Here is an 11003-nt window from a genome sequence, read left to right as displayed (position 1 = left end):
GTTTTCGTACGCGTTTGGCCAATCAATGTCTACTTGCGTCACGATTAGTACCAGTTGTGCTGGTTAGACCCTGCTCCGGAGTAGGAGCTAATTTGGTTCTCGAAAAAGGCAGTCCGGTACTAAAATCGCACCCAGTTCCGGCGGTGCGAAAACGCAAAAAAGTGGGTAGTTCCACAATTAGTTCTGGTACTATGAAAAGGTTCCCGCAGTGCGAAAGGCCCTATAGAAATAATGAAATGGCCGGCCCAGAGTCCTGATCTAAACCCGATTGAAAATCCTTGGCGATAAAGTTATGGCTAAGAAACCAACTACATTTACCGAACTATGGAAGAGAGTGGAAGTGGACCAAGATCACATCAGCACAGTGTGAGAAACTAGTGATGTCCTGCGGTCACAGATGTGCTGAAATCATTCAAAGAAAGGGCATCTACACTTCCTACTCCTTCCTGACAGCTGTAATCCTCCAATATTTTATTTGCATTCATCTTTCATGCTACAGTGGTAACTGTTCTCTAATTTTGATCACCGTGTTTTCCACAAAATAAAGGTTTTTGTCAAACATGTTAGTAGAACAGTGGTATACCTACAGCTTATATTCCTTCAATTTTTGAGCGATGAAAAAAATAAAGTATTAATAGATTGTTCTCTAATTTTGATCTCCAATGTACATCTAGCATGGTCTAAAGGTAAGTACATTTTCAACAAATTTTATGCCTTTAACCCAAGTCTTCTGAAGAGACACGTTTGCTTTATATGATGAACAAGTTTTGATTCATCAATATTGAACAGAACAAACTGTTTGATTCATATGGATTACTTTTGCAATCTCCTCTTGTACTTTTTGATGTCTAAACGTTTTGGGTCAATGGACTTTCAATGTACAGAATCATTGTTTTAGCAAGTTGAAAAAGAGAACCACATCAATTTATAAACGAATCATTCAGACTACTTTCATTGAAAAGATCCAGTTCAGAACAATGAGTTCTTCATAAACTGGACACTACTACTTCTCTTATCAATATGCCAAGGAGAACTAGGTCGGATGGCAGGATTTCCAATGAATTATGTAATTTGTGATCTGCTTCTCTCTCTCAGTAGTCTTAAGGAAGTACAACATCCTGATTTGCATTGAAATAAAAAGAAATCATGTGGGTTTGGAACAACGTAGATGATGACAAAGTTTTCATTTTTGAGTGAACTATTTCTTTAAGACATAGAATTGTAGAATGGATTGATATATGGAGTGGGAGACAAAGACAAAAACAAGTTAAATCCTCACCTGACCCAAAACTCAACCAGAACAGTCAGTCTTCCTCTTAATATTCATGGTTTCAGCCTCTACAATTCTTTTACCCGCACACACACTCTCTCTTCCACATACACAAGGCTTTTTGTGTCGGCAGAACGCAGTGAACCAGATCAGTCCAGTTCTGGAGCCGCTCCGCTGTGGCTTTGGTGGAATTGCTGGGTGGCTTTCGCCAGTAGTCAGACTTTTTATGAGAGCGAGCGAATGTTTCGGCGGAGGGAGTCAGGCTATGTGTGTTCAAACAAAAATATGTTTTTGTGTGTGTGTTTGTGTGACAGAGGGTTAAATGGAGAGCAAGTGAGTACAGCTTCTGGGATGGAGTCACACATAGTTCACCGTGGCGTATGCCAACTAAAACTAGCGCTCACAGCACATTGCAGATTCAAGTATTACTAACCAAAGCGTCTAATTGAATATACCTGTTTGAAGATTTGTGAGTCTGTGTTTATTCCTTTGGTCAGTGCTATAACAGGATAGGAATGTGACTCAAGCCCTTTGTAATGACAGGCCGTGGAAAAGCCATAGCACCTCTCACCCTCATCGCCACTTCAGTTCTGTCTCTCGCACTCATTCTATCCTTTCCTTTCCCTTTCACCATCCTCCCATCCCTCTGTTACAGGCCTTCGTAATAACAGGGTGGGGAGTCGCAGAACATTTACCCCCCTTCAGTCTAACCACTCCTTCCAAACCCGTCTTTCTTTTCTTATTCTCCCTCTTTCAACTCTTGGTATGTTTTCTTTCTCTTTATTCTTTGCCTCACCAATCCTCACAATGGCTTTTCAGGCAAATAAATGGCACGCTTTGAAGACATACTATTTTTATGTGCTTTTTTGCCCTTCTCCCCTAAACTCCCACCAAGAAAATTTAAATTGCTTCATTGCAGGAGTAGCCGCCAACTCTGTTAAAGCATTTATGACAATAACAATAACAACAGTTCTCTCTTCATATCGTTCCTTCTCATTTCCCTTCTCTTCTCAGTCTTATTCTTTCGCTTTCTAACCCATTTTTGTGATTATTTCCCATAAGAAAAGAAAAATCACAAAGATGTTTTCAAAATCTCTTTCCTTTCTCTTTCTCCAAAGAAAGAGACTCAAATATTCAACTTTTATATAAGCCAACTTTTACGTTTCAGAGAAGATCTCAACAAAACTTGAACTCTGTTCAGACCAATATAACTTCAATATCAACTCAAATATGTCTCATCAAATTAAGTCTCATATGTGTATCAAGTCAGCATTTATTTGATCAAAAATAGAGTAAAAGTAATATTGTGGAATATTTGAAATAACTGTTTTCTATCTTAATGTATATTAAAATTTAATTTATTTCTGTGATGCTAAAGCTAAATTGTCATCAGTCAGTACTCCAGTCTTGATTCTTCAGAAATCATTCTAATATGCTGATATGGCGCTCAAGAAACATTTCTTATTATCAATGTTGAAAATAGTTGAGCTTCTTAATATATTTGTGGAAACCATTTTTTCAAAAGAACATTTGAAATAGAAATATTTTGTAACATAAATGTCTTTAATGTCACCTTTAAAATTGATATCAATATTAATTTATTTACAAAAAGCTTACTGACCCCAAACTTTTGAATGGTAGTGTAATGAAAGAGAAACTTCTGAGCACTAAAATATTCCTCTGTGCTTTTTCATGACCACTTTATCTTTGCTTCTCTCTTTCTTTGTTTCTCTCTCATACTTTCCCTGGATCACTTCACTTCAGTAGATTTTATTGGTCTGACCAGCACACAGCAATTGCCTCCTTTTTAAACAGAAGACATTAAAAGGCCCAAATACCAGACTTCACATTTACACAGAAATTGAACATGCAATACTAATGTGGCCTTCAGGTGCCTTACCGTGCTCAGAAAGGGACAAATGCCACATGGGATCAGGAGGTCTGCTGGTAGTTGCCAGTCACCTGCACCAGGGGGCTCTATAAATGCAGAAGAGATAAGTTTACTTACTCCCTGCCTGCAAAAAGCTCGTACTAGCTTAAAGGATCCAGCGGGAATGCAAACAGGAACACCTGGGGGAACTGAAACACAACCAATAAATTCAGAATCGGCCAAATGTTCAAAAATGTGGCATTCAGTCAAAGCATATTTCAAAGTTTCAGGTAAATCTACCCCCAAGGCTTCCCGCACCCATACTGCCTGAAAACCTTGGGCATTTTTGTTCACGGGGAAGACAGACATACCTTGCGCCAGTAAGACCATCATCATGGCTATTTACAATCGACGGCTATCAGCCTTGCCTACTGGTCACATCAAACAGTTTTTCGAGAACTATTAGAGTCTTCTTTAAATACGGACTCCTTCACACAATAGTGCTTCGCCTTTTCACTCCCCTGCAGTGTCTGAAATGCTGTGCTAGTGGCACTCCCTTTACATGTGGCGTTCGCTCATACAAATGGCTAATTGCCCTCTAATTTGCGTCACCAGGTACCATAGACGGCTCACCTAAAACTATTTACTGACGCCGCCCACCTGACCTACTTTCCTATGTGCCACACTAACAAAATCACTGATTTGTGCACGTATCAGCCACATGCTCGGAGTTAATGCTGTTCATAATAAGTCTGTAAGGTACCAGTAGTGTTAAAAAATTGTGTAAAGCATAAAGGTGTTGCTACAGACGCTGAATGAGAACTGTATATACAGACTTTCTCTGTATAATCTTTAGGCATGCGCTCCACTTTGGTCCCAGGAATGTGGTACATCTCTGTTCAGCACAGGAATCTGTGTATCTGTCACCAATGACATGGAGCCCAAGGACGTCATTGCACCCACTGCCCAGAGTGAGATAAACATCCTCTGTCCATCTAACCTGTTGGATTGAATAAAATGACTGCATTTAACTGAACTAATTTTGTGTTTGTTTTTCACAGGATGCACCACATACATGGACATAGTGATTGTTTTAGATGGTTCTAATAGTATCTACCCCTGGTACGAGGTGCAGAACTTCCTTAGCAACATTCTCAGCAAGTTCCACATAAGTCCTGAGCAAATGCAGGTATATGTTTGTTTTTCCTGAATGATGTAGTTCCTGTTTGTTTAGTATTTTAACGTGGGTTTAGAGGATTTTTTTGTGATAAAAAAAACACATTACAGTATGTTTCTTCTTTACATTACATTTACATTTAGTCATTTAGCAGACGCTTTTATCCAAAGCGACTTACAAATGAGGACAATAGAAGCAATCAAAACTAACAAAAGAGCAACAATATGTAAGTGCAAATGACAAGTCTCGGTTAGCCTAACGCAGTACATGTAGCAAGGTATTTTTTAAAATATATATATATATATACATACACACACACACACACACACAAAGAAAAACAAGTAGACAGAATAGAAAAAATAGAAAACTAGTGGTTTTGTAGGCAAACATTAATGCCTTGAATTTTATGCGAGCAGCTACTGGTAGCCACTGCAAATTGATGAACAGAGGTGTGACGTGCGTTCTTTTCGGCTCATTAAAGATTAATCTTGCAGCGGCGTTTTGGATTAATTGTAGATGTTTGATAGAACTGGCTGGAAGACCTGCCAAGAGAGTGTTAGACATGCTGAGATGCGAGCCAGTATCGTCGGATAATCAGGATGGAATGAGAGGTAGAGTTGAGTGTCATCAGCATAGCAGTGACATGAAAAGCCATGTTTCTGAATGACAGAACCTAGTGATGCCATGTAGACAGAGAAGAGAAGTGGTCCAAGAACTGAGCCCTGAGGCACCCCAGTAGATGTTGCGACTTGGACACCTCTCCAAGATAGATTGATCTTTAGATTGTTTTGATCGGGGTGGGCAAACTTGGCCCTTCCAGGTCACTTTCATTCAGAGTTTAGCTCCAACTCTAATCAAACACACCTGAACCAGCTAATCATTGTCTTCAAGGCTACTAGAAAGCTACAGGCAGGTGAGTTTTATCAGGGTTGGATCAAATCTCTGCAGGAAAGTGGAGTGGATGGGCCAAGTTTGCCCATCACTGGTTTTGATTATTCTTTTTTATTTAATTTTTGCTTTTAACAGTTTTAAATGAGTAACTCATCTTAGCGTGACAGTTGGACGTATTCAGTCCTCTAAAAAAGGCCTAGAAAAGTATTGATAATTAGTAAAATCTTAAAAGGTCATGGAAAATTCTGTACTTAATGTCACTTTTTCTATTTATTTGCAGGTATGAAGTCTTGCTTAAGTTAGAAACGACTCTTTGTGTGTGCAAAAATGACTTTTAAAAAACCTCATCCATTTCCTATCCAGTCATTACAAATATTTGGTAAAGTTATGGAAAAATCATGAAAATTCATTGGTGTATGCATAAACATTCATCAAAGTGAGTGAGCAAAATCTTTACTCTCAAACTGTGTGCTTTTAGGTAACAGAGACCTGGCTGCAGTTTTGACAGATATGTAGAACTGCCTTTTAACTTTAAATCCTGTCATCAACAGCTCCAACGCCCGTCTAGCTTTGATGCATTGAGCCAGTATGAACGACTGTGAGGAACAGAACCACAAGCCAGTCCGCAGAGAGAAATGAGCCCAAACAGAAACATCGCTGGCAGGCTGGGGAAAATAAATGACAATATTAATGTGAACAGACAGAAGTTGTGGTTTCTATAGGAGAATGACAGAGGGGACAGAATTAGAAATGTATGGGGGCAACACGAGGTAAAAGGAAATTCCTCTGCTTTGTGGAGCATATCTTCTCATCTACATCTCATTCTGGAGTTATCCGTTCTGCACAAATAACTGCTGCTGTGTGATTTACAGCAAATTACCTCAAACATCTGCTAGACCATTTTTTTTTAATGGCATGGACCCCCAAATATGAGGATCATCTTCTCCTCATATTTGATCATAGCCTCATCATAGCCTCTAGTTACAAATAGCACAACCCCTCGATTCAGGCTGTTGGTTGAGACGATGTTACTATGTTGGGCTGATCAGGATGCTCGAACAAACACATCAATGTTTTGAAAGCACCACAGAAATGTCTTCATGATGTTTTAATAAAATGTTTCTGCAAACTGAGATGAGAGAAATGTTACCATTAGAAATTATATGCACCACCTTTAACTTTACTGTTTGGGACTATTTGTAGGTAGGTGTCCTGCAGTACGGGGAGATCTCAGTCCATGAGTGGTCTCTCAGGGACTATCAGACAACACAGGATGTGGTTGAAGCTGCCAAGAACATCAGTCGTCAAGAGGGACGGGAAACCCGCACTGCGTACGCCATCCAAATGGCCTGGTATGGTGACCCACTGCTCATTAAAAACAAATGTAGCACGGCCCACTCTCTCACTCCTTTATATACATTCTGACCTTTTCATGATCCCCACCATATCCAGAGAAAATGTAAAGTGTGTAACATAGTTGAATCTATCTGGTCAATAGTGCTTTTGTTTTTATGTTGATGCTTGTGAAGGTGCCTCCTCAGAACTGTAATTCCATTCCTTCCCCTGAGACTCTCATGCAGGAGCAAAGATTTATTTAAAGAGATTCCTATTCGTTGCACTCTGAGTCCCATTCACATTCTCTCATTCCTGTAGTGTCTGCTTGTGTCATTCTTCTTTATTGGTATCCTAATACCCTCCAACACACACATATGCACACATATTGGATGCTAACCATAGCTGGCGCTTGCTGACCACAAAAGCAAAGCCTCACAAAATGAAACAAGTCTCAGATTTTCAGTGACTGCTGGGAAGAAACTTTCTACTGTCTGAAAAGGAGATTTGAAAAATCCAGTCTAATTAAAGTCAAGCTATACATCTTAAAAGGACCATATCATGGAAAACAGAATTTCACTTGCTCTTTTGAAATGAATTAATAACACAGAACTCTGTCCTCAGTACATTTATTGCCATGGAATCATTTAGAACAAGGTGTATTTTAAAAAAAATTGGAGAAACCAAATGACAACACCGCTATTGAATCTAGCGAAGTGAAGTGACGTGTGGCCAAGTATGGTGACCCATACTCGGAATTTGTGCTCTGCATTTAACCCATCCAAGTGCACACACACACCGTGAACACACACCCGGAGCAGTGGGCAGCCAATGCTGCGGCAACCAGGGAGCAGTTGGGGGTTCGGTGCCTTGCTCAAGGGTCTCACCTCAGTCGTGGTATTGAAGGTGGAGAAAGCACTGGTTTTTCGCTCCCCCCACCGACAATTCCTGCCAGACCTGAGACTCGAACCCGCGACCTTACAAGTCCGACTCTCTAACCATTAGGCCACGACTGCCCCTTTTCTAGAACATGAAACATAACAGCACGACTAGTGTAGTCTGATTCCTGAATAAATTACTCTTATAAGTCGGTTCGTTTTAGTTAATCGACAACATACATATACAGTGTGACCAGTGCAGTCTGATTCCTGACCAAATAACTTTGAGTCAGTTCTTTTAGTGAATCAAAAACAAAGAGCGCAAGCAGTGTAGTTTGATTCCCGAACAAAAATCTCTTCTGAGTCGGTTCTTTTTATTGTAAATCAGAAACATAATGAACCATGTAGTCTGATTCCAAAACAAATGGCTCTTGTGAGCAAATCTTTATAGTGAATGAAAAACGTACAGTGCAAATGTACAGCCAGTGCTGCCCCATTCCCAAACAAATGACTCTTATGAGCTGATATTTTTTAGTAAATCAGAAACACACAGTAAATAGTGTAGTCTGATTCCAGATCGAATGACTCTTATGAACCAGTTCTTTTTAGTGAATCAAAAACATAGAACACAACGAATGTAGTTTAATCCAAGAGCAAATTAATCTTGTTTCTTTCTAGTGAATAAATATATATTAGGCTATATTATGATGTGTAATGTGTAATATACAATTTGAAAACAATGAAACTGTAACAAGGAAAATGTTCAGGAGTCTAGTCTAAAATCTCTGTCAGTGCTAAACACACAATCCTTCATTTTGTCTTGCACAAAAGTTCATGGATATTTTTTGTTTATATCAGGTTCTTCAGCTCCCTTACTGTGAGAGTTTGTTTATGTGTTTGTGGTGTGTGTCTTTGAGTTTCTACACAATTAAAGACTCATTTAAGACTTTCCACTCTCTGTAAAGCACGCATTAGATTGACACACTCTCTCACGGTAGATGAAGTGATAGCAGTAGTTGGCTGAGGTGAGGAAGGTTGTCATAACATTCAGGTTTGCTGAGCCAGAGAAGGATAGCTGGCTCAGCAGAGCCGCAGGTGTGGTCACCATCCAGTAGACGCAGCCTTCGCCCATGCAGCTGTTTAAACACACATGACCGTGTTGATACAGTACAGTCACACACTCAAACATGAACGTGAGAGAGTTCAAATATAGTAATTAATTCAAACTCACAGTAAAACAAAAGAGTGTGAGTTAAAAACCACATAAGTCCAGATGTAGCACTCAATAAAAGCACAGCAGCATTCAAATAACACCAGCCCCAGCAATTAACAGACTTCTCTGCTCAAATCACTTTCCCTGCAACTTTCTTTCTTTTTCTTTCTTTCTTTCTTGCTTGCTTGCTTGCTTTCTTGCTTTCTTTCTTTCTTTCTTGCTTGCTTGCTTTCTTGCTTGCTTGCTTTCTTTCTTGCTACCCCAAAAGAAGTACACGTTAGCATGCTTTTAAAAAGAGAACTTAATACTCTTATTAGTAAGATATCCTTAAGTACAAACTGAATGTATTGTTATTTACAAATACAATTAGTTGAAATTAAGAGTGCTTTTTTGACCCATATAAGTAGGATTTAAGTACACCTTTATATGTAATTTTATTATTACTTCTACTGTCATTGATATTTGGTAAAAGTGTATTGTCAAATGTATGGACAAGCATTTATTGTGAACAAAAATCTACTTTAAAGGGATCATACTTCATATGATGCTTTTTTAAAGATCATTATTTTGTGTATTTGGTGTAACAGAATATATTGACATGCTTTAATGTTCAAAAAACACATTATTTTTCAAATACTGTACATTATTGTAGGTCCTCTATGCCCCGCCTCTCTCAAACGCTTCGTTTTCTACAAAGTCCCTCCTTCCGACAAGCGCAGTCTACTCTGATTGGCCAGCTGACCCAGTGCACTGTGATTGGCCGAACACCACAAGCACACGTCGTAAATGTAACGCCCCTTACCATAATCGCGACCTTCATCTTTCAAAATAAATGTAAAGACAGAGCCCAAAAGGGGAACAGAGTCGCGTGACAGACACAGTAATGATGCAGTACACAAGCCGCGGTTAAGACAGCTGACGTGCTATGATTTCTGACAGGCAGTTCACCCTCCTGTGATGTGACCCTGTACCCCTCACACACACACACACACGCACACACACACACACACACACAATGCGCAAAACTCCGCATTTGAACAGTCAATAGCAAATACTTAAACTAATAACAAAACAGTAGCTGATTCAGAAGCGCCAGATAGCAAAGTCAGAATTGACCCTTATTTATTTATTTTTTTTAAATAGAGTTTGTGCACAGCCAGCCTTGTACTCTTCTAGGTTCAAAAAACTGTCGTCCATAAAATGCGTTGCACAAATTCGAACATCTGGGTTGTACTGTTCTGTTGTAAATAAATCTTAACCAATGATTCCTAATTGCATCTACTTCCGGAAGGCCAAATAAAGTGATTTTGCTTTCGCCTAGAAACACACAGCGTCTCCCTGACATGCTGCTTCAACACTAACTGCGGTTACTGAAACCACGCCTTCTTTCTTTGCGTGAACATTTGGGCCGCATTATGCAAATTTCCCACATAGTGACCTAGATATGTGGGGGCGTGTTAGAACGAGCCGTTTTAGGGGGGCGTGGCAGAGTCTTAACTTTGATAAAGAATATCTCTTTGGTTTTGAGACTTTAGTCTTTGCAACTTCAGGGATCTTATCTATGCACAATCAGCTTGTAACACTCCAATCCACAACATGGCAGCGGCGGCAACAGCAAGAATTAAAGTTACGCCTTCTTTCTTTGCGTGCACATTTGCGGCGGGATTATGCAAATATTTCCACATAGTGGGGTAGATATGTGGGGGCGTGTTAGAACGAGCCGTTTTAGGTAGGCGTGGTTGACTCTTAACTTTGATAAAGAATATCTCTTTGGTTTTGAGACTTTAGTCTTTGCAACTTCAGGGATCTTATCTATGCACAATCAGCTTGTAACACTCCAAAGAGAAAGGAAAACTTGAAATCGCATCATATGACCCCTTCAATGTAATTTCTATTGGAAATTGTCATGTATTTAAATATATTTGTAATTACAGATTTGTAATGATGAAGTTGCAGTTTAGTAAAATATATTAATTTTAAATGTAATATTAAAGGGGTCATATGATGCGATTTCAATTTTTCCTTTCTCTTTGGAGTGTTACAAGCTCTTGGTGCATAAAGAAGATCTGTAAAGTTGCAAAGACTAAAGTCTCAAATCCAAAGCCTAAATGTTGACGCAAAGAAAGAAGGCGTAACTTTTATTCTCGGTGTTGCCGCCACTGCCATGTTGTGGAGTCGCTGTGTGTTTCGTTGTGAAAGCGAAACTACTTTGTTTGGCCTTCTAAAAGAGGACAGGACTAGAAATCAGTGGTTAAGTTGTATTTACAACACTGTTCCAGAACAATTCAACCCAAATATTCAGATGTGTGCTGCGCATATTATGGAGGATGGATGAGGACTGTTTCCTGAAACAGTAGCCTAATGCATCTGTA

The 11003-nt window shown here is 39.4% G+C and overlaps 1 protein-coding gene across 1 annotated transcript in view; it reads left to right on the top strand.

The window, feature by feature from the left end:
• Positions 1-11003, top strand: part of LOC107707172 (integrin alpha-10-like) — a 45020-nt gene that overhangs the window by 11425 nt on the left and 22592 nt on the right. Inside the window, exons 6-8 of the mRNA XM_016511103.1 lie at positions 3997-4111; positions 4202-4329; positions 6412-6560. Of these exons, the coding sequence (XP_016366589.1) occupies positions 3997-4111; positions 4202-4329; positions 6412-6560 (392 nt within the window). The remainder of the gene's footprint in view (positions 1-3996; positions 4112-4201; positions 4330-6411; positions 6561-11003) is intronic.

This window comes from Sinocyclocheilus rhinocerous, unplaced genomic scaffold (genome assembly GCF_001515625.1).
Source record: "Sinocyclocheilus rhinocerous isolate Xijiao unplaced genomic scaffold, SAMN03320098_v1.1 scaffold1046, whole genome shotgun sequence".
In the NCBI taxonomy this organism is placed as follows: domain Eukaryota; kingdom Metazoa; phylum Chordata; class Actinopteri; order Cypriniformes; family Cyprinidae; genus Sinocyclocheilus; species Sinocyclocheilus rhinocerous.
The sequence above is the reverse complement of the archived record's forward strand: the minus strand, read 5'-3'. Positions and strand labels throughout refer to the sequence as shown.